At 37.5% G+C, this 21,638-nt stretch overlaps 4 protein-coding genes across 8 annotated transcripts; 2 read left to right on the plus strand and 2 right to left on the minus strand.

Annotated features, from left to right (window-relative positions):
- Nucleotides 1–106: 106 nt before the first annotated feature.
- Nucleotides 107–1,208, minus strand: LOC140782346 (gibberellin-regulated protein 5-like). The gene is made up of 4 exons (XM_073128866.1): nucleotides 923–1,208; nucleotides 745–825; nucleotides 607–640; nucleotides 107–522 (listed from the first exon to the last, which is right to left on the minus strand). Exons 1-4 carry the CDS (start codon nucleotides 989–991, stop codon nucleotides 341–343), a joined length of 366 nt encoding a protein of 121 aa, XP_072984967.1. The 5' UTR covers nucleotides 992–1,208; the 3' UTR covers nucleotides 107–340.
- A 3,071-nt stretch (nucleotides 1,209–4,279) lies between these two features.
- LOC140781495 (DDT domain-containing protein PTM) lies at nucleotides 4,280–16,046 on the plus strand. Of its 4 annotated transcripts, XM_073127482.1 has the most exons (11): nucleotides 4,280–5,542; nucleotides 5,640–6,236; nucleotides 7,949–9,068; nucleotides 9,196–9,490; nucleotides 9,596–9,720; nucleotides 9,795–10,258; nucleotides 10,930–10,958; nucleotides 11,981–12,595; nucleotides 12,709–13,697; nucleotides 14,850–14,944; nucleotides 15,772–16,046. In XM_073127482.1, exons 1-9 carry the CDS (start codon nucleotides 4,512–4,514, stop codon nucleotides 13,248–13,250), a joined length of 4,818 nt encoding a protein of 1,605 aa, XP_072983583.1. In that variant the 5' UTR covers nucleotides 4,280–4,511; the 3' UTR covers nucleotides 13,251–13,697; nucleotides 14,850–14,944; nucleotides 15,772–16,046. The 4 variants fall into 4 exon arrangements, with proteins under 4 accessions (XP_072983583.1, XP_072983582.1, XP_072983584.1 ...); XM_073127481.1 differs by lacking the exon at nucleotides 15,772–16,046 and having other exon boundaries at nucleotides 14,850–15,171; XM_073127483.1 differs by lacking the exon at nucleotides 15,772–16,046 and having other exon boundaries at nucleotides 14,853–15,171.
- Nucleotides 16,047–16,577: 531 nt separating this feature from the next.
- LOC140781496 (acyl carrier protein 2, mitochondrial-like) lies at nucleotides 16,578–18,654 on the minus strand. The gene is made up of 2 exons (XM_073127486.1): nucleotides 18,338–18,654; nucleotides 16,578–16,978 (listed from the first exon to the last, which is right to left on the minus strand). Exons 1-2 carry the CDS (start codon nucleotides 18,647–18,649, stop codon nucleotides 16,802–16,804), a joined length of 489 nt encoding a protein of 162 aa, XP_072983587.1. The 5' UTR covers nucleotides 18,650–18,654; the 3' UTR covers nucleotides 16,578–16,801.
- A 680-nt stretch (nucleotides 18,655–19,334) lies between these two features.
- Nucleotides 19,335–21,598, plus strand: LOC140781297 (protein EARLY RESPONSIVE TO DEHYDRATION 15-like). Of its 2 annotated transcripts, none has more exons than XM_073127226.1 (3): nucleotides 19,335–19,650; nucleotides 20,704–21,075; nucleotides 21,190–21,598. In XM_073127226.1, the coding sequence occupies exons 2-3, from the start codon at nucleotides 20,715–20,717 to the stop codon at nucleotides 21,351–21,353; spliced, it is 525 nt and encodes a 174-aa protein (XP_072983327.1). In that variant the 5' UTR covers nucleotides 19,335–19,650; nucleotides 20,704–20,714; the 3' UTR covers nucleotides 21,354–21,598. The 2 variants fall into 2 exon arrangements, with proteins under 2 accessions (XP_072983327.1, XP_072983326.1); XM_073127225.1 differs by having other exon boundaries at nucleotides 19,621–19,924.
- The last annotated feature ends 40 nt before the right edge of the window (nucleotides 21,599–21,638 follow it).

Consider the following 21,638-nt stretch of genomic DNA (forward strand, 5'->3'; position numbering starts at 1 on the left):
TTATTCATACTATTATTTCTTCTTCTTCTTTTTTGGTTATTTAGCTTTGACATAAATATATGTTTGCAACTAATGACATTTAAAGGACTCATCAACACCATTCAAATAATATTACAACTATCTGTCAAGCAACATATATGCATATATCCAAGAAAACAACTCATCTGCATCAAAATAATTGAAAAAAATATAAACATCTTCATGCAACTCCTTCCAACTAAACTTCTAACAAGCATCTAAACCGTCTGCACTCCTACCATATTAGAAAGGATTATTATAAAATTACAAGCAGTTATATACAAAGGTGACATATGTATATAGATAATATCATCCTCATCACTCATGGGCACTTGGGTCCTCCTCTTTTTGTCTTCCAGTCATTGTAGCAAGGGCAAAACTGCTTGTTTCCATACGTCCCTGGAGGCACACAGAGGCATTTGGAGCAGCACTTCTTGCAGAAGAACATGCATGGCTTCTTGTAGGCGGTGGCCGAGCACCGGGTTGCGCAGCGGCCGGGGCATTCTGCGTCGCAAAGTGTTCATATATATATTGTTAGATTCATCATTCATGATATCGATCGATATCTGAGAGAGTTGGTGTACGTACCCTGGGGATGGAGGCTCCCTTGAGTGACTCCATACTGTAAATGCAGGAATGGTCATAGTTGGTTTACTTAATTATTAGGTTCTAAAAGAGAAGAGTAAACGGTTGTTAATGGAAGTTGTTTGGTTGGATGTTACGTACCATGGGGAATCTGATGGGTTGTGGCGTTGGGCCACGGGAGGAGTTCCCTGGCTGAGCACTTGGTGCTTGAGAGTAGTTTGCCTGCATTAATTTCCCAATGTATTGATTAGAAGAAGAAAGAAAGAAAGAAAGAAAGAAAATTTTCTTTTCTTTTATATTCTAACATTCTCTCATCTACCTGTCCTCCTCCAGAGAAAAGCAACAGCAAGACAAGACATAGAACTATAGCTCTCGCTTTGCCTTCCATGGCTGGGTCTCGTAGAGTTGTAGAAGGAAGACAGCTCTGTTGCCTTTGGTGACGATCAAAATTAATTTATATATATATATATAGCTCGCTAGCTCGCTCTCAGGATTTGGCCTTTTGCAACAAAAGAATGGCATCTATCATCCATGCAGGCCACCTCAAAAGAATGCAACAGTGCTACAGCATGGAGCTGGCATTAAACAACTTGGAGTTTGTAATCTTTTGGCGCTTGGCTGCAGCAACTAAGCTAAATAAGAGCTCAGCATACTGCCCCCACTTTGTTCATGTGAAACGTTAGGTATGTCCTCATTCATATATACTGAGCTTTATTTATTTGTTGTAATATAACGAGTTTAATACTTCAAAAGCTAAAAAGACGAACCTTAATGTGTGGAATCTTGGCAGTCTACGACTGGGGAAGAGCTCATCAAAATGTTGCAGGAATTTGCTGCATTAGAGCTTGCAGAGGGTCTGCTCTGTTCCAGCCTCCGTGCTTCTAAATTCCAATAATATATAGTCTTCTCGTGACCTTTTTTTTTGGTTGGGGGGGGTGAGATCTTCCATAGTTGGTTGTTCGTTCTTGGTACGACCCACCACGGGGCTCTCGCGTTTCTTGAATTCTGTGTGCGGAATCGAATAAATCTCCACGTAATTTTTTTGTGAGGACACATGTCGGACATGTAGGTGGGTAGGACGGTAGCATCCCGCTCTATTTGTTTGATAGGTTCTCGTGATTTCCGTTTTTGGAGCCTCCTGCTGCTCTTTGTTTGATGGGGACGGATAAGGTTACCGACCAAATCTATGATTACCCTCCTTGTGACCAAGTGGTCATATAATAATTTTTAATTTTAAATAATTATTATAAATATATATATTTAGTGGTCTAATAGTTTAATAGTTTGACTCGTTGATATCTCCACCGTACAGTTGGCTTAGAGGGACAGCTCAAAATCGCAACGATTTAAAATAGATCTCAGCTCAAAATACACAGTTTTATATGCATGCATTGTAAAAAAAAAAAAAAATTTGCATGAATACCTGTCATACAAGTAAACTTCTATTAAAATTTGAACAATTTAAATATAAAAAGATAAAAATATCTTTATTTTAGTTTGCAAGTATTTATTTTAGTTAATGGTATTTTTATCTTTATATATTAAATGACTTAATTTGAAAAGTAATCATAATAGTATTTATATAAACAACATATATTTTGAGAGATATGCATACAATTATATCACTTTTGTAGATACTTTTTTATTTTTAGAATTATGTGGAACTAATCCTACCGGTTGAATAACCGAATTGAACTAATAATCTAATAACCTGAGGTTCATTTCTCATAACTATGTATTTTATAATTATAGTGTAGGGAAGACTGCAAAATAAACGAGCAGCTTGAGAGCAAAATTACTTCAAATATTTCATGGTCATAAATGATAATAAAAAAAATATATGTACATATTGCTTTCCTAATATTTTAATTAACCAATCTGTGAGTATAATTTCATATATATTTATCATTTTCTTTTAAAATTCTTCCAAAGATCTCCCTAGTTGATACCTCTTCTTCTTTTGGTCATGAGTTCGGCTCCTAAAGGTCCTATTTCGGCTACCTCATTTCGGCCCATGTAGCCTGCCATCCTTATAAGTTTGGATCATTGTTCATCTATTTGTTTCCAATACGGATAATGCTTGAAGAAATTTTCTCTTAATCTTCTTTATATTCACATCATTTAAAATGTTTTATATATAAAAAGTTTGTATTATAGTAGATTATGTTTTCATAGTTGATCATGTACACATGTGGTTGTAAATGTCACATACGAAAATGATCGCCAAATTTAATATCTGTAATGCTACCATATCATTAGCAGGATTTCTTCCCCCATCCTCCTTCTAGCCTATATGGCTCATGGAGAGAAGAGGTTTCTCCTCTTAATTTCATCTTGATATAGTCTCTCTCTCTCTTTCCTTTATTTTATTGGGAGCTCTCTCCGTTCTTTCTCAATTCCCACCTTGTTATTAGTACCGCCCTCTCGCTCTTCATCTCGTTGTCATTAGAATCGTCGTTGTTCACCTGACCATTTCTCTCTTTCTCCTCATCTTCCTCCTCTTCTATCCTTTTGTTGGCAGTAGTCGATTTCGTAGGTGGACCCTAGGATCTGTCACCCCCGAGCACCTCCTTACAGCTTGGGTTAGTCCTAACTGCTGAAGATTTTCTCTAGTTTGCATACTAGTTGTCTCTTCTGACGTCATCCTTCATCATTTGTAACTTGATACTACTCCCCTTCTATTTTAGCAGCACAATCCAACCTCTACTCCATTGGCTTGTCTTCCTTTGCCTCGAGATGGCCACTTCTATATCTCCGTCGCCTTATGTTGTCTACTCCATGACATGACAAATTATTTATTTTCTCACTACCGCAACAAATCAAGTCATCGTATGATTTATTTTATTAATGTTCGTTGTTGCGAGTGTGACTACTATAGTTGTGATATTTTGCAGTGTATTGTGATTGTTATTGCGTTTGCCGTTTTTGTCTATTATATTGTGTTCTAGTTTGTTAGTAGGCTGTGGTATTATGTCATATGTGAGCTTGATAAAACTATGCGGTGCTAATACACTAACTCTCGGACTCTTCTTTATATGATTGTTGTTACTATTTTGCATGGTGCCGCCGTATTAGCCAAGAGAAAAACAATTTTCTAAGATTGTCGCCCTTTTTTCTCTAATTTCTTTTAGCTTGCATATTTATATTGTTATATATTTGATACTATTTTTATTTATTATTCGAACTTTCTTTAAGAAAAAGCATATAATTGGGCTGCATCGTGATTCACTCATGATTAGATCGTTTAAAGCATCGGGATTCACACTGGATAACCCAACAGACTCGAATTTGCCATTCCCTCCCTAGTACTTTTAAAATCCCTCCCAAGTCCCAAGTCTCAAGTCCAAAATTTTAACGGCTAATAAATCCCACGCCTCTTTCCTATTAGAGTACCACTCCACTTTTGGCACTTGAAAATCAACACTACTATTTCCTCCCCGCTTCCAAGTCCCAAGTCCGCCCCCCCTCCCCTTTCTTTCCAATGCTCCGCCGGTACAGCTTAACCAAATCCTCCAACCGAAAGATCGGCCCGATCTCTCCGTCCATTGTATCTGGATCGTCCATTCGAGGATTTAACCGCGGAGTAAACTCCATATAAGGCTACATTGATGGCATTTCCTTATTTCGCGATACGAAGGATTTACTACTTACAATGTCCCGTCGGGTCATCAGAAACGGGCTTCCCCCAATTCGTTGCTCCGAAGAAATTAGAAGAGAGAGAGAGCGAAAGAGAAAGAGAAAGAGAGACAAAGATCCTTCTCTTCTTCTCCTCCTTCGTCTCGATCTCTTCTCTTTCTTGTTCGGTTTGCTGTTATTGTTGTCGTTTTCGTTCTTCTTCTTTGTTACGATTGGATTGGATTAGGTTTTTGAGGATTTAATCGGGAAACCCTAGATTTTTAGGGGCCGAGATGGAGCTTGTAGGGAGGACCGTGAGGAAGAAATTTCCTGGTTTCGGGACGTATAATGGCGTCGTGGAGTCGTACGATGTTGCGGCTGGCTACTTCAAGGTGCTCTACGAGGACGGGGACTCGGAGGAAGTGGATTTCGAGGAGATCGCGTCGTTGCTGATGGAAATGGGAGAGCAGCCGCCCACCGTCGTCGCCAGGAGGAGTAATCGCGGCCGGAGACCGAAGAAAAGGCGAATAGCGGAGTCAAATCAAGGGGATGCGAGAGTTGTTGAGGATTTGGACGAGGTCCTCGATAAGATTGTTATGGAAAATGGCGTTTTGCTGGGAAATCGGATGTGCGGTGGGTTGTCTAATGGATTCGGGGAAAAAGACTGTTCTCAGGGTCTTGAAAGAATTCCAGAGTCAATGAAGTTGGAGGAGAATGGTAATTTGGTGATCAGCGCAAGGGAGAATGGCAGTTTTGAAGGTCGCACAGATATCCTGAAGGAGAAATTGGTGCAGGAAAGTTGCCATCTTAATGTCGGGGTTTTGAGGGAGCAAGAAGGGGATTGTAATTGTGGAACAGTGAAGAATGAGCAAGGTCCAAGGAAAAGGCGCAAAATTTCTGAAACAGTAACACCATTGAGAAGGAGTGCTCGTAGAGCGAATGCTTCTTTGTTATCTCCCGGGGATGATGTTATCTATCAGGTGGAGAAGAGAACGTTGTCGTATGAGGAAGGTACTGATTTGGGTGGAAGAGATAATGGATGTGGTTCTGAGGACTCAAAGCCTAAATTGCCCCCCTCTTCGAATGATTTGGATTTAGAAGGGCTAGCTGTACTTGATCTTTTCTCAGTTTATGCCTTTTTAAGGTCCTTCAGTAGGCCTCTTTTTCTGAGTCCATTTCGCTTGGAAACATTTGTCTCTGCATTAAGATGCAAATTTGCGAATTCTTTGATTGATTCTATACATTTTTCCATTTTGCAAACTTTGAAGCGTCATTTGGAGTTTCTTTCTGAAGAAGGATCTCAGTCGGCTACTGATTGCATAAGGTACATTCCTGCTTCAGTATTAATAACCTAGTCTTCCCTATATATGTAGCACCTGGTTCTTAGCCTGCCATGCATATTTGTCTTTCTATCTCTATAGGTATCTTAACTGGGAGCTGTTAGACTTAGTTACATGGCCTCTTTATCTAGCTGAGTACTTGCTAGTCCATGGATCAGCAATGAAATCTGGTGTCAGACTTACTCATTTAAAGCTCGTGAACACGGAGTACTATAAACAGCCGGCTGCGGTAAAACTCGATTTACTTCGCTGTTTATGTGATGATGTCATTGAGGCTGAAGCAATAAGATCAGAACTCAATTCACGGATGAATGATTCTGAGCTTAACATGGACACTCATCGAAGTAGTGGAAGAAAAAGGAATGATGTGGCTATGAAAGATTTAGGTGGTTGCTCTGATGCTGAAGAGGCATCCGATGATGGAAATAGTGACGAATGCTGCCTTTGCGGAATGGATGGTAGCTTAATTTGCTGTGATGGTTGTCCTGCTGCTTTTCACTCTAGATGCGTGGGAGTGGCTAAAGATCTTTTGCCTGAAGGAGACTGGTACTGTCCTGATTGTTTGATTGAGAAGAGTGATGAGTTGGTAAAGTTGTTGAATCCTTGCCGAGGAGCACAGATTTTGGGAATAGATCCACATGGCCGTCTGTATTTTAGCAGCTGCGGCTATCTTTTGGTGTATGTCACTATGTCAATCTGCACATCTTACTTGCTACTATATTTTCTTTTCTATTTCGTATAATCATCATTCAGGAAGCTTCTTTAAATTTCAGTTCCTGTTGGATAGTATGCTTGATTAGGTGTGGAATAACTATTTCAGTTCATAAATTTTCGGAAGTCTGAGATGATAAGTGGCACCTTTTAGACTGGATTTAAATATAAAATAAGTGTGGCTTCCTTGGCTATGTTGGCAGTAGGCATAGCCAAGTAGGCCTGTGTAAGAGTTCATATAAGCTTTTTGTACTTGATGCAGACATGGAAGACGATGTTAAGTTTTCACCTAAAATATGACAGCAAATTGATGTCCCTTGGTGACCTCAATTGGAATGTGGAGTTTTCTAACTTTTACTTTTCTTATCATTATCGAGTTAGTCAACTTGTTGGGTCAATAACTAAAATGACCTGTGGTCATCCACGTAGAAATCTTGAACCAAGCTTCTTGTATGCCTATAATTTTTCAAAGCTTTATGTAAAAATGCTCGACAATTTGGATGATAAGGCCCTACATTTTTGGCACTAGAGAAAGCTCCCTTATCGTGCTGCTACAGGGATTGCTGATTCTAAGATCCATAACTTACCTTTTCTGGGAATAGAAGAATGCAAATCTCTTGGTCTAAAATACAGCTGGTATATAAGATGTACAAGTGTTTAGAAACGAATACATAAGAGCTCCTAAATTGTAAGAAATTTTAAGAGATGATTTTTGTTGAAAAGGAAACAGGTTTGTAAAGTTACTAGTTCTTCTGGTTTTTATTCATTTCAGTTTCTTTCTGTTGTTAAGGGAGTTCTTAAAATGAATAAAACTTTATTATGTATCAGACTATTAAGGTTAATGTGGGCTTGTACTGAAAGAGTTGCTGTTGGAAGATTGACGCACAAACTCTGTTAGCTGAAGGATGAGATTAACGAATTGTACAATAGCACTTTGGGTTATTTGTAGTTCTTTTTTTCTCTTATGTTTTTTCTTTTTTTCTTCTTTTCATGAATGCATGCAAGATATCAAAATTCTGAAAGCTGAGAAGCGAAAGAAATTTTGATGATGCATTTGAAATTTTAAGGCAAAAGGAAGCGACGAAATGGAGACAAAGATCCTTGAGCTTATGATTGAATTCCTAATAAAGCAATAAAAGGTAAGTGAACCTTGTTTAAAGTTGAGAATTCGTTGTCTCATGATAATGAGGAATAGACTGCTGAAATTAGCTACCAGGCAGTGCAGTCTTTGTTATCGAAGGTCATATATGAGTTAGTTCCAAGTACTCACATTATCAGGTAAGTGTGATAATTTAATTGCTCATGTGCTCTGGCTTGAAAGAAATGTCAAATGTAGCCAATGAATTGAATCTTTTAATATAATGCCTGGAGAATACAACATTGTATTTAATCAGATTTTTGAATGTACTATGTTGTCGCTTACATTATTTGCACCTCTCTCTTGCTGCATAGATGTTTTGCTTAGCTATCTGTCATAAAGATTACAAGTAACTCTGTTATTTCTTGAATACCTTATTCTCCATGTTTTGCTTCATGTTCTTGTCATTTCTATCATTTATTATGACCTTTCCCTTATTTTGCTGAGTGGTTCATCTGGTGAAGGCCAAGAATCTGTTCATCATAGGCAAAACATTTTTCCGTCATTAATGTTACAAGTATTTTTGTTGGTAAAATTGCAGGTCTGACTTGTGGGATACAACAACGTCGTGCCATTATTATAGCAAAGGTGATTTGTATTCTGTTATGGAAGTGTTGAAATCATCTCATCACTCGTATACTGCAATTGTTGGTGCAGTATCTGAATCCTGGGGTATTCCTGTTCAGTCTTCTAAAATATGTAGTCAGTATGAAAATGGGAATCATAATGAGGAAGGCGTTTTGAATACTCATCTGGACTACGAACATTTATCACCCTTAAAGCAGGAGCTTGCCGGTGATGAGGTTGTGGAAAAGGTACCCAAGTTAAACTCTGCTTCTCCTGAGCATTGCGACTCCAAGAACCTCAGTTTTTCTGATTTTAGCCACTCAAGTCAGGTGATTTCATATCAGCCAGCAGGGATAACCACACCATCTGTATGTTCTGAAAATGTTAATGAAATAACCCATGCTTCACATGTTCAAAAATATGAGGAGATTGGTGTTGATTGTTCAAAGGATTCTGATGTTCCTGATAAAGAGGTTGTTATGTTAAAATCTGCTGATCTAGCCATTGGGAACAATGAATGCATTGGGTTAGCTGGCTGGGGTGGTACATCATTGATAAGGGAGCAAAAGAAAGGTGCTTCTCAACTTTGTTCTGATCCCAGTGCTTACATGAACTACTATAGTTTTGGTCGAATAGCTTCCTCTCTTGCTGAAGAGCTAATGTGTAAATCATCTGAGAGCAATAACATGGAAGTAAAGAAGTCTGTGGAGGACATCATGTCAATACAGCTAAGAGCAATATCTAAGAAGTCTGTTGGGTTTTGTTGCTATACATATCAAAAGCTATCTTTGGATGCTGAAAAAGAGAAATGTGGTTGGTGTCTTTCCTGCAAAAACTCAAGCGACAGTGATTGTTTAGTTAGAGTTACAGATGAAAGGCATCTTGCAAATTCTAAACTATGGAATGTAGGCGTTCGTTCTGAAAAGAACAAGAAAAGCCATATTGTTTCTGCCATACATTATATTTTATTTATGGAGGATCATCTGCATGGTCTATTATCTGGTCCCTGGCAGAATCCACAGTATCGGAATCTTTGGCGCAAGGCAGTTCTGAAGTCACTTGATGTTGCATCACTAAAGAACCACCTTCTTATGGTAAGTAATTTGTCTTACTACAAGAGCAAGATTATGCTGATGCTAAGTTGCTAACTATATCTTTTATATAGTGTCCCTTTTCTTTTATCTTTTCACTTGTAATATTGTTAACTAGCACTTCCTGCAGTTGGAATCAAATTTGCGGCGTGTTGCACTTTCAGCAGAATGGCTGAAATCTGTGGATTCTGATCATACAGTTGGTTCGGCATCTTTGTCCTTGGCCAGTTCATCGCATATATCTTCAAGTAATGGAAGTAGTAAAAAGCAGGGGAAAAAACCCGTTCCTGGTAGTGACACTATTACTGTCTCTACTGATGCTATATCATCAGATATGTATTGGTGGAGGGGCGGAACATTGTCTCGTCAAGTCTTCCACTGGAAGTCGTTGCCTCGATCATTGGCTTCAAGAAGTGGCCGACAAGGTCTGCATGCTGTAATTTTTTCAAGAGTTTTAATTCTTGATTAAGTAAAGTAGGCCTTTCAATTTATTCATCTCTAATTTCTTTTTCTGGGTTTAAATTTGGCAGCGGGGTGTAAGAAAATTCTGAGCATCATATATCCTGATGGTTCAGAAGTTGCTAGGAGAAGCAAATGCATTGCCTGGCGTGCAGCTGTTGAGATGTCAGAAAGTGTTCCCCAGCTCATTTTTCAGGTAACACTGCATCTTTACATCTGGATTCAACACTAGCTTTTTAGTCACTCACTCTGTATCCATTCATTTTTCAGATTAAAGAGCTTGATTCGAACATTAAATGGGCCGAGATGTTAAGCTCTCAACCTTTTCCTTCTGCAACCAGGGAACCTAAAAATTTATTAAAGCTTTTCAAGAAAGTAATAATCCGCAGAAAGTGCACAGATGGTGTAAATGTGAAATATCTACTTGATTTTGGAAAGAGGGTGAACATGCCTCCTGTTGTTGCCAGACATGGAGTAATGCATGAAGAGCCCTCTAGTGAGAGGAAGAAATATTGGTTGAGTGACGGTCATGTTCCTCTGTATCTTTTAAAGGCTTTTGAAGAAAAAAAACTAGCTCGCTTACTGAAAAGGAAAGATTCTGGCCTTCCTGAGAAGATAAATCTTTACAAATCAAAGAAGCCTAAAAGATCAAATGGGCTTTCACATCTTATGTCAAAAGCAAGAGAATTGGAGAGTGAAATTTGCGGTCACTGCAACAATAGTGTACTTATTAGGTATGGAGAGAATATTCTTTCTACTACTAGTTATCTGCACTTGCAGTGCCATTCTAAGTTTCTAAGTTCTAACTACTTTTCCACATAATGCAAGACGTTAGTTGATAATTTCGCATATATTGTGAGTTCCCTTAAGAAGCATCTATTAGATTTCCAAGTAGTTGGAGAGTGAATTTGCAGTCACTGCAACAAAAGTGTAGTTATTAGGTATGGAGAGAATATTCTTTCTACTGTTTGTTATCTGCACTTACAGTGTCATTCTAAGTTTCTAACTACTTGTCCACATAATGCAAGACTTAAGTTGATAATCTTGCATCAACCGTGAGTTCCCTTTAGAAGCATCTATTAGATTTGTAAGTAGTGGCTTGAAAATCAATAGCTTTATGAGCACTATTTAACTCATCCAAACAATAGCAGCAAAAATGAGCCCTTTATCCCCAATTATTGGGTATCTGAACAAATTGGTTCTTTCATTGAGCTCTGTTTACTGCAAGATCCCGTGTCAAATCAGGGTCTTCCCTTCCCTTATAAGGCACATCTTATCAAAATAAACTCAGTATTGGCTTATCTAAACCAACTACGTTGATTTTCATATGGCTATCTATCTTACTGTCTTTTGCACTATATTGTTGGATTAGTATGTAACTTATGAATTCCTTTTTGTTCCACAGCGAAGCTGTTAATTGCCAACATTGTAAAGGTATGTAATATATACTTCTGACTGTTTGCTCATTTGACTCTCTCTTTTTAGCATAAAGAGTCAACTTCTTTAGTTGATTGTTAACCTTTATTCTTTGCCCATTCTTAGTCATGTTCTCTATGGTCTTTTCATAGCCTAATGAATCATTGGAGTGTTGATATATGGTTAATCTTGGATAATACGTAGTTATCTGCTGTAATCTTGGATCGAAAAACTAATCTTATTCTTAAACAAATAGGTAGGCTCAATATTCAAACCAATTGTCTTTGTGATTGTTGATTTTTAGAACACGGAGGAAATTGAAAATATTAAATCATGTACTGTGTGAAGACATGAGAATGATGTTTCAATGGCAATCTAAAAGTTTGGCTTCCGGTTTAACTGGTTAAAGTTGGTGACATTGGGGATTTGCCCAAGTACTATATGATTTGAGTTGCATCTTTGGTTACTCACTTGTTATAGTGACAGAATCTGATTCTCTTTATTATCTCACTAGAAGTTTCTCTAATGAGACTGGAAATAACTAGTGGGGAATGATGTTGTAGGCTGGTAGCTGTTTCTATGGGAGTTTAGTTCACCTGTATTCTAGCCGATCACCGGACCATTACATTTTTTATTTTTCCCTAGGGGCAGGAAAATGATTATGCATGTTGTTTTAGCTCATGTTTATTCTATCGCTGCTAGTAAATGGTCTCAAATTAGATATGTTTATCCAGGTGTCTTTTTTTAGCTATAGAAAATTACGGCACTTCATCTGCGTTATTTTATTACTTGATGTAAGATGCATTCCTGTAGTGAGCATTAGTGCACTTTGTCTGTTATCTATTGTTTTTTCAAAATTTTAATATGGCTTGTTACTTTGTCCCTTATTTATAGTTTTTTCTCGATATAAATTACCAAAATCTATAAAATATAATCTCGATCTAGTGTTCCTTTACTACTTTGATGTACATCTGATTTCTTGAAGTCTGTCATGTCACATTGCATAGTTGTTGGTGTTTTTCTTAACTGAATTTTTTTAGAAAAAATCTGGACAGGTTTTTTTCACAGAAAGCATTTCAGAGTGCCAAAAAGTGCTGTCACTACCACTTATACTTGCTTTAAATGCAAAGATAACCAAATTGTGAAGGTAAAACGACAAGGCCGTAAAGTGGCACAAAAGAAGAAGAGGAAGAATCCGACAAGAAAAAGGTCCCAGCGCATATCAAAGAAAAGGAAGCATGTAGTGGTGAAAGTTAAAAAGAAACCTGACTGGAGAAAGAAAAGCAAAACATATCGACCCAACACTAAGAAAGGTCAGTTGAAGAAGTCCAAGAAGGAATCTAAAAATTGCCAGCCTAAAAAATCTGAGAGTAAGTCTGAAAAAGCTGAGAGTAAGTCCAAAAATATTAAACCTGAAGTATTCGAGAATGACCTCGGCTGGCTGAAGAGGAAGAGAACAGTTGTGCATCATTCTTACTGGTTAAATGGTCTTCGTTGGACACATAAAGGGGATGATGAACAAGGAAAATGTTTTAGAAGGAGAGTCCTTTTGCCATCTCAGCATATTGAAACCTCATTTTCTGAACCAGTTTGCTGTCTATGTCGGAGAGACTATAATTCAGATGTTATTTTCATTGGTTGTGAAAAGTGTGAAGGTAAGCTATTTGTATCTTCCGTGTCACTTTAATCTGGCATAGCTTTTCTAGGAAAAGCTTTTCATATTATTGGCTAACGTTATTCTTCATTCCGTCCTATCTTTTCTTTGCAGACTGGTTCCATGGAGATGTCTATGGTGTTACTCTTGAGAATGTTAGCAATTTAATTGGGTTCAAGTGCGATAAATGCCGGATGAGAAGTACTCCTACCTGTCCATATTTGCAAAATGCTGAAGTTGATAAGCTTCAGTCAGATATAGAACTCACTGTTGGAGAGCCTGTTTGCAATAAGGATCAAAATGGCCAACTAAAACTACATGATAGAGCAGATGGAGATAGTCAAGGTGTAGTTTGCACTGAGGATTTTCTGGATGAGGAGCGGAAAGACGATGGTATTATGTCTAGCAAAATAGTCACGATGCCCTCTGAAACTGGATCAACAGATGTGCCTATTGCTATTCTCTCACTTAAACAAGATGAGGAAAACACTCTTTCCTGCAGATATGAGAATGGTCCTCAAATATTGGTAACTTCTCAAGGTACCAGAGAGACTTCCGAGGAAATTGTGGTAGTCTCAGAGGTGCTTGTAGCTGGTACAATTGGTCATTCTGCTACCACATCTGCAAATAATTCTATTAGCACAACAGTGGGTTGATGGCAAGGTGGCAAAGCTTTATTATTTGTTCATACATTGTTAATAGGAGAGGGTTCTTCATATGGATGTTCTACTCCACGAGTGCAACTGATAGTATTACAAGTCAGTGAAACTCCTGTACATTTTGAAGTAGTGAAGGAAGATTCATATGACTACTGTTGGATGCCTTTACCTGAAAAATTGCATAGACTCATTATTAGTTTTTGACAGACGTTAGTAAGCCTTATAACATGATTTTTTCACTCCTTGGCATTGATATTCAAGTTGTGTGGGCCATTTTTCCTCTTCCTGGCTTCCATAGCCTTGCAACAGTTTCTCAGCAATTATGTTTCCAGTCTGATGAGGTTTAGGATATGCTGGAGCAATTTTTATTAATTTTTAAGAGAGCATATTTTAAGAGCTGCTAAGCAACATGTGGCATTCTGCAGTTCTTAGTGAATATGTCTGGTACTTTCTCAATCATTTTTATTTCATCTTTTAGAGGAAAGTACTTGTTCTTTCATGAATACTATAAAGTGAATTGATGCTAAATGATTACTTATAGCAGAGTTTCTCATTATTTTTGTCAGTTAGGATGAATGTTTTTTTTTTAAAATCATAGACAAAAGTTATAATGTGCTCATGTTATTGAACTCCTTTGTTACATAAACTGTTGAAATATTTTATATTTTTCCTCTAAACACTTCCAAAGGAAATACATCTGTTGAACGGTTGAAATAAAGAACACAAATAAGATCTCTTTGCATGGAAATAAGATGTCATTTGGAATAAATTTTCTATGTTTCAGCATGTTTGGATCCTGAAGTAGCTGACAAGTTTGGGCATGGAAATTTACTTCGTTACATGCAAGGGTTTATAAATAGTATGAGATGCCAGTAAAATTTAACTCAAGTGCAGCAATTTAATTGGGTGATGACTCCCTATTACTAATTTCCTGAACACGGGGAAGGGAATCTTCCTTGACTATTCATGCTCATGAATTCCAACTTAAACATGTTTATAACAGTGTCGCCTCTCTACGGACTTGTCCTACTGGCTCCCTTTGTCAATTGTCATCTACTCCTTATGTTTATGTTGGAAAATTCTGGAACTATTATTTTAGCTAACAGAAGTTCACTGCTTTTCAAAAAGTGGTTGGACATTGGCCATTGAGCTTCAACATTAAGTGGGGATCGCGTCGTATTGGGCTAGATAGTGACCTGATGTGACCATGGGTTGCTCAATATTATAATGTATCTAATTATGTATAGTCAAGCATTTTTCCACTTATTTACAAAATAGAAAATAAAAACATACATATATGGAACTATTACCGAAAGAAAAGGAGTGATATTTTGAAACTTGTTCTTCTAATTGAATTCTGGGTGGGGAATGAGAACCAAAAGCAAAGCGGATTAATACAGAATATAGCATTAAATTCATGTTCCCTTAGCATGAACTTCGTATGCAATTTACTTTTTTCAAATCTTCTTACTCGCAAGATTTTACTGTTTTAGAGTTTACTAGTTGTGTCACATCTCTTGTAATCTTCTCTTGTCTAATATTTTTCATAGATCTATAGCTACCTTTTTTTTCATTCTTCCATTTCTTCCTTTCCAGCAGGAAGTACATGATCGTGCTAACAGGCATCCTGAGCTGCTGCTTGGAGCCAACACTCTTTCCTGGTTCTTCACAAAAGTTCTCCATTTGAGAAGGCATTCATTTGTTTTTTCTCCGAAATGTGAAATTGCCTGCTTATTTACTAACTTTATTGAGTGCTTCATGAAAGTATGATTCTTTTATGCTTAAGATCATTAAAATATATTATCCCATTGTAAGCATCTCCTATTTAACCAAATCACAGAAGGTTAATATGTTACTGTTGAGTTGTAAAGATAAAATTGAAAGCGGGTTTAGTAATTATTTTTAGTCATCATTTGAATATCCTGAGCTGATAGCATGACAATTCGATGCTACTTGGTTTGCTCTGCTGCGGCTAAGTGCTAATAAATTTTACAACTTAGATTTCCAATTCTGCGACACTAGTTTACCAAATGTTACAAGCTACATTCAACTGCTGGGAGCTATTGATGGTTGAATCTTTCTTTAACACATTTAGCCATTCTACTCATTTATTAGAGTATCGACTAGAGTTTTAGACTTTCACCGTCTGACATCCAGATAATTTAGCTGAGCGATAAATTTATAGTCTCTAGTGGATTACTGAATGCCTACTGTGACTTAAGCATGCATCAATATTCAAAAAGCAGCACTTGGTTGCAGTTGTCTTTCACCGAGTATGGAGAGTGACATGGTATGCTTTGTTTCAATGCAGATATTGATTTAATGGCTCGTATGTCTTTGTTTTGCCTTTTGTGCAAATCCTTCTATATCAAAAGTAATCACACCATTTGAATGTCTTGTTATTTTCTTTCTTTCCATTCCTTTCTTGCAACTTTTCTCAGCAATGTAATGATAAATTGCTGGAAGTTCTATATTGCTGCCTTTCTGGAACCCTTATATAAATGCATTTGTTCCTCAGTCGAAGGGTGCCGCGGATAATGCTCCATTGGCTGTTCAAGTGTGTGCTCATAATAGATGTCAAGTAATGGAATGCGCAATGACATTGTTTTAGAGAGAGCTAGGCCCAGATATATTTGTTTTTGTTTTTTTTAAAAGATTATTTAGGAGAGAAAAGTTGCGAGAACAAACTTGTTTATTGGCGTAAGATTTATCTTACATGTGCTGAATATTGAGAGTACCTACTACTTTGCTTAACAAATAACTTGCATATCAAAGAGTTACTTTTCTTGTTTCTTTGTCTCATCGCAAGCTTACCTGTTCCACATCTGAAGATGGTTAACATAGACTGAGTTGGGTGAGTTCTAATCTACGTGTATGCGAAGGAAAACTGAGATCAAGAATATCGTTTTCCATATTGTTTTGCTTGGTGAATTGACATTTATATGCAACAGACACTAACATTTATCATCAGGGAAATTGCTACATGTAGTCTGGTGCTTAGTTAAAATTTGGTCTATCTTTTTGCTGATCCTAGATGCGGTTGATGTTCCACACTTTCACAATATATTCAAATTGGAAAAGTAAATCTTTAGACCAATTTGGCTAATTCTACATCCTGCTACCCTTGGCTTTTGCAAAGCAAACACTAGATCTATTTGCAAGCAATAACTAAAGCCACCAGTCATATTTAAATTTTTGTTCATCTATTCTATCTTCTGAGAATGAGAGGGAGAGTGAGAGGAGCATATAATTAGGTTCCATCAAGAAGCATGGATTTTGTATGCAAACTGCTTGAAAACAAGTTCATCCAAACCCACTGAGATCTGTTAAAGAGATCAGAATATTCTTAATTCCAGAAGAACTACAAGATTGACGGACAAAATAAATTCACCCGTACCATCTCTACCTCAACAAAAGACCAATTTAAGAGGAATGTTAACAGCAGTAGAAGAGTTTCCTATTGAAGGCCCAAATTGAGCTCTTTAGGACATTTAACATTTCGTTGAACAAAGAAAGGAAGAAACAAATACAAGATAGTTATTGTTCTCTTATTTTGCTTGGGGGTGCGATGCAATGAAATCAACAGCAACTTTGATCGACTCGATCTTGTCTGCCTCATTATCAGGTATCTCAAACCCAAATTCTTCTTCCAAGGCCATGACAATCTCTACAGTGTCCAAACTATCGAGGCCAAGGTCCTTTTGGAAATGAGCATTTGGTGTCACCTGCATATAACCGCAATACTAATCACTTAGTAGTGGACCTCCTATTATAGAGGATCCCAATGAGGTCCTCTCCTCTTGCAACTTTAAATCCATTAATCTGGTATCAATATAGTCAATAATGCAAGTTCTACGAGAACTTCAAGCCATAATATATTTGACATTCATGAATCATAACAACTACACTAAAATAGAAAATTGCACAACTAAAGAGAGAGAAGGGGAAGAGGGAAGGGAGAATAATATCTCACCACTAAATGTGGACTAGCAGTCCTGTGCGCTTTATACTTTCAACATGGTATACCCGCAGACAGAAAAGCGGCTATAGGTAGGTAAAGAATCAATAAGATTAAGACATTATACAAGTTCAATTACTTGTACATGGAAAAAAAAAAATCTAGCAAACAGTAGGGTGGAGCTCAGGTTAAGCTGGCACCAATAGGGTTGAGTAGTTATTATCGATTATTTCCTTTTACGACTGAAGGTCTTGTGTGCTTTGAGTTTAGAAATCCTCCTTCCTGAACTAGTTCAATGATTCTTAGACTGGTTCAGTAACTAAATATATTTTTATCTTTTTCATATCTAATTAAATTTACTTTCTAAAAAGTTAAGACTAAGAAATAAGACTAACTAATCGAGTTCGGGTTTAATCTCAAATCAGACAAGGCTGAAAGTATTCCTTAGCTTCTCTATATCTCAAAGAATCCAAATTGGATTAGTTATCCAATTGTCAAACTCCAGCGTCACCATAAAAAAATAGCAATACTCAAATTCAAACCACAGCCTTTGTTCGCAGAATGTTCCTCCAAAGGTTTCAAAGCACATTTGTACCAGAAGCAGCTTCAGAAACAGGCACAGCAATGGATTCATTTTAATCAGATTTGATGACTAATCTTTTAATAAAGATTCAAATACCACTAATGACTAACCAATAAGCAAGTCGAGGTGTGCCAACTATGCTGCCCACCTGTACATAATAAATGTATTGCAGGTGAAAAAAAAAATCCTAATTTCTCTATAACATAAGAAGGTTTTAGAGGAGTATAATGAACACATGACAGCCTGCCTGTGTATAGGATCTTAACCCAAGATGCTGCCTGTTCTCGTGTAACTAATTACCTTTGAAATGTATTCAACCATAGTTCCAAGACAATCCAAGAAACTACGAGTCAATAGCAGCTTCAAAAGATAAAACACAACATAACTTGGTAACCTTATCTGCTTACTGTCGGATTTAACCTATATCAATGCCTATTATATAGCACATCAAGAAAACATATATGACAAGCAACTAATTAGATTATATCAATTGAAAAATAAATAAATTCTACACATCGCCCAAAATTTGGTGCTTGTGGATACCTTGGAGGGTTCGACTTTCTGGAAGTTCTTGACGACGGTAACGATGCGATCGGCGACCTCGCCCTTGTCGAGGAAGGATCCCTTCACCTCGTCGGAGAAGCCGCGGCGGCGGAGGAGGAGGAATCCGGAGGAGATCGCCGCGTGAGGAGGATGTAGAGTCGCCGGAGCTCCTGCGGCCAGTCGGAAGTGCTTCAAGAGAGCGCTTCTCGCCGCCGCCACAGCCATTGGAGAGGAAAAGGAGAACAACTCTCGAGCCTTGTGATCTGAGCAGCCAATAGAGCGTGGATCACAAAATCTCGCACGTGCCATCATTTGGATCGAAACCAAAACTCCGATGAGGTTTTGCACTTCAAACCCTATATTATATACTTATTGCGATCGACAGCATATCTCCCAACTAATTCTAATTTAACCCCTACATTGTAATTAATACCAAAACACATCCCGTAACTGAAATAAATATACAACATAGGGTGTGAAGCGCATAATACTCCCTCAATCAATAGGAAAGATTAGTGGAGAAAGCTAGTGTCATTATCACGTCGCGAATCATGGGAAACAAAAAAGGTTAAATCATTGAAGATAAAGATAAAGTGTAATAAAAGCTAGATAAGATTAATTTAGTGCGAACCAGCCACATGTGCAATCAACTCGTTTTTCTATAATACTTTTTAAAAAAAGAAGAAGAAAAATTTACTCTACTTAACCTTTATCAACAGCTAGAAATTAGAATAGCCAACCTGCAGATTCCGAACCTTAATAAATTATATATAGCATGTCTTAGGGATTAATGAAAGAATTAATATTTAATTTGCAACCAATGAGGGATATTCGTATATATCCCTCACGATAACCAAGTTGCTAATTCTTAAATCAGCCTATGTAAGTCTATATCTTATTAATAGCTAACTAATAATTACAATTTACTATGAATTATAGAAAGATTAGATGCTTAAATTTGAAACATATATAAATAAGTTAAGTTCGGGTTAAACCCAGAGGATAAAACTATAATTTATGTTTGTTTTTTTTTTAATATTACTATGTTAATTTTAAGCGAACCATCGAATCCAGTTTGATCCGATCCAAACCATCAGATCCAGTCGACGACCGAGTTCGAGGTTACTTACTGTGGTCGGTGGGTCAACCAGGTGCGGACGCCACAGTGGACGACTAAGTCGTCTTCCTTCCGAAGCTCCAGGCCTGGAATTTACGAGCCACTAGGCTTGGAGTTGCCCTCTCCTCTTCTATAAAGTAGGAGCTATCTCGCCACCAATATCTTTGAGGATTGAGCAAGATTAGATCTCACAGAGGTAAAATTCTACCATTTATTTGGGTTATAACCTGCGATCAGATGCCCGACGACGTTAGATCTGTTCATAGATCCTGGTGACTCGCACGATTGAGATTTGTTTGGATTTCTTTTGGGGCTTATTTAGATCTGAGTGTGTTTTTCTAGATCTGTTCTAGCTTTAAAAAGATCGTAGCTTTGGTTGGGGCACTTAAGATTTGGGGCGATCTGAAGATTGAGTATGGGGATCGTGATTTGGAGGTTGCTGCTTTATGTGAAATTTTTTGAATCTCATGGTATTAACAATTTTCGGAGGATCGTATAAGATTTCCGAAAAAAATTGCTATGTCGTAATTTATTTTTATCTTGTCAAACTTTTATTTGGTCAAATTGTTTGGACTTCGGAGATAGTTACGTCATAATTTCTGGATTACTTTTTTATTTGCTTTCTTCGATTCACTCAATTAAGAGAAGCGATGCAGTCAACTAACTAACTCAGAAGCTGTCATCTTTCTCTCATCCAGAAAAGTATAACAATTCTATGTCTAGAGGAGTATCTGCAACCCAGATTGGGTAGTCAATGATGTATATACACTTCTGAGATTTGATTTCTAGTTCTTTTTTTTCTTTGTAGTGGAACTTATCTAATGACAATTATATGATAAACGATTTATTCAGTACAATCTGTTTCTTTAGAGCAGTTTGCACAAAGTTTCATTATATTTTAAAGTTTCTCCATTTAAAAGTGTCCATTTGCTTGAATATGTATCATCTCGCTTTCAACTCAAAATCCTATTGCAATCAATACATCAATAATCTTGCAAATTTGGACCTTCAAAATGTTCTCCTCATCATCATTACTCACTATTTGTCAAAAGAGGATGTAGTATAGTTTGTGATTGTGAGGATAAAATTCAGAAAGATAAAACATAGTATTGTCAGATGATCAAACTGATAATTTAGGTAGACTTTGGTAAGTTTTACTATTCAAATCTGTCATTACCATTTTCTAATGAGTAATGAGGAAAAGCACTAGAAACATTCATTTTTAAAGTTGCTTTGTTCTCTCATGTAGATTGGAAATCAATGGCTACTATGGCAGTATCATCGGGAGCAGCTGGAAGGTCAACACTGAACCCAAATGCGCCGCTCTTCATCCCAGCAGCACTTCAGCAGGTGGAGGATTTCTCTCCTGCATGGTGGGAGCTGGTGAAGACAACGACTTGGTTCCGTGACCACTGGTTCCATCAGCACCAGGAGCAGGAGAATTTTGATGGCGATGATGATGAGGATGTTGCAAACCTGTTGCCAGACTCTTTTGATCTTGGCATCACTGAGGAGCTTTCTGTTCTTGAGGCAGAGCTCGACGCAGTAGCCTACGTCCACAGCATGGAAGCTGAGCAAGAGCCATTCTATGGCACGTCTAAGATAGAGAAGCTAACTCCTGGTAAGTCGCTGTATATCAGAGTTACTTCTGGAACTACATCTGGGTGCTGTGCATTTATTTTTGTTGAAGATTGGGTAGCAATGTGTTAATGTATTAGGTTTTGTTTGGAGACAGGCTTGGTAAATGATGCAGATGCAGTCGTCAGGAGTCTAAGCTTGAAATCCCCAAAGAATGGAGGGGTAAAGCTGCAGGTGGAACCAGCCAAGTACCGGGAGAAGCCACTGCAGTGCATCAGCCCCAAGTGCAGCCCTCGCCGCATCATTCAGCAGCCGCGCTAAGTCTATATGATGTCATTGTTGTTGTAAGTTGTAACATGGGTCCATATCCAATGTGTCATGTGAATCAAATGTATTGGCATAGTATAGAACTAAAATGCAGCTCTAGTGTTGTTTGTTTTTCAGTTGTGATAATTAGTGTCCTTGAGAAAAAGAAGATGGCAGGAAAGGAAGTCATGTAGAAATTCTGTAAACAGTTTGGCTAAGAAGTTAATAGAGCTATCAATCATCTATCTCTTTGCTGACAATGTCCAATTGCTTGCTTGTTTTTTCATTAACATTCTCAGA

This window comes from Typha latifolia, chromosome 2 (genome assembly GCF_019914945.1).
Source record: "Typha latifolia isolate L0001 chromosome 2, TyphaL0001v2, whole genome shotgun sequence".
NCBI lineage: Eukaryota > Viridiplantae > Streptophyta > Magnoliopsida > Poales > Typhaceae > Typha > Typha latifolia.

Bases quoted from the DNA above. Each gene is read 5' to 3' on its own strand.
- LOC140782346 (XM_073128866.1), bottom strand. From the start codon at position 991: ATGGAAGGCAAAGCGAGAGCTATAGTTCTATGTCTTGTCTTGCTGTTG. The intron at 826-922 runs GTAGATGAGAGA...AAATTAATGCAG, and splicing joins TTTTCTCTGGAGGAGGACAG to GCAAACTACTCTCAAGCACC. The intron at 523-606 runs GTACGTACACCA...TTTGCGACGCAG, and splicing joins AGGGAGCCTCCATCCCCAGG to AATGCCCCGGCCGCTGCGCA.
- LOC140781495 (XM_073127482.1), top strand. From the start codon at position 4,512: ATGGAGCTTGTAGGGAGGACCGTGAGGAAGAAATTTCCTGGTTTCGGG. The intron at 9,721-9,794 runs GTAACACTGCAT...TTCATTTTTCAG, and splicing joins TTCCCCAGCTCATTTTTCAG to ATTAAAGAGCTTGATTCGAA. The intron at 10,259-10,929 runs GTATGGAGAGAA...TTTGTTCCACAG, and splicing joins AACAATAGTGTACTTATTAG to CGAAGCTGTTAATTGCCAAC.
- LOC140781496 (XM_073127486.1), bottom strand. From the start codon at position 18,649: ATGATGGCACGTGCGAGATTTTGTGATCCACGCTCTATTGGCTGCTCA. The intron at 16,979-18,337 runs GTATCCACAAGC...GGTTATATGCAG, and splicing joins AGAAAGTCGAACCCTCCAAG to GTGACACCAAATGCTCATTT.
- LOC140781297 (XM_073127225.1), top strand. From the start codon at position 19,870: ATGGGGATCGTGATTTGGAGGTTGCTGCTTTATGTGAAATTTTTTGAA. The intron at 19,925-20,703 runs GTATTAACAATT...TCTCTCATGTAG, and splicing joins GAAATTTTTTGAATCTCATG to ATTGGAAATCAATGGCTACT. The intron at 21,076-21,189 runs GTAAGTCGCTGT...GTTTGGAGACAG, and splicing joins GATAGAGAAGCTAACTCCTG to GCTTGGTAAATGATGCAGAT.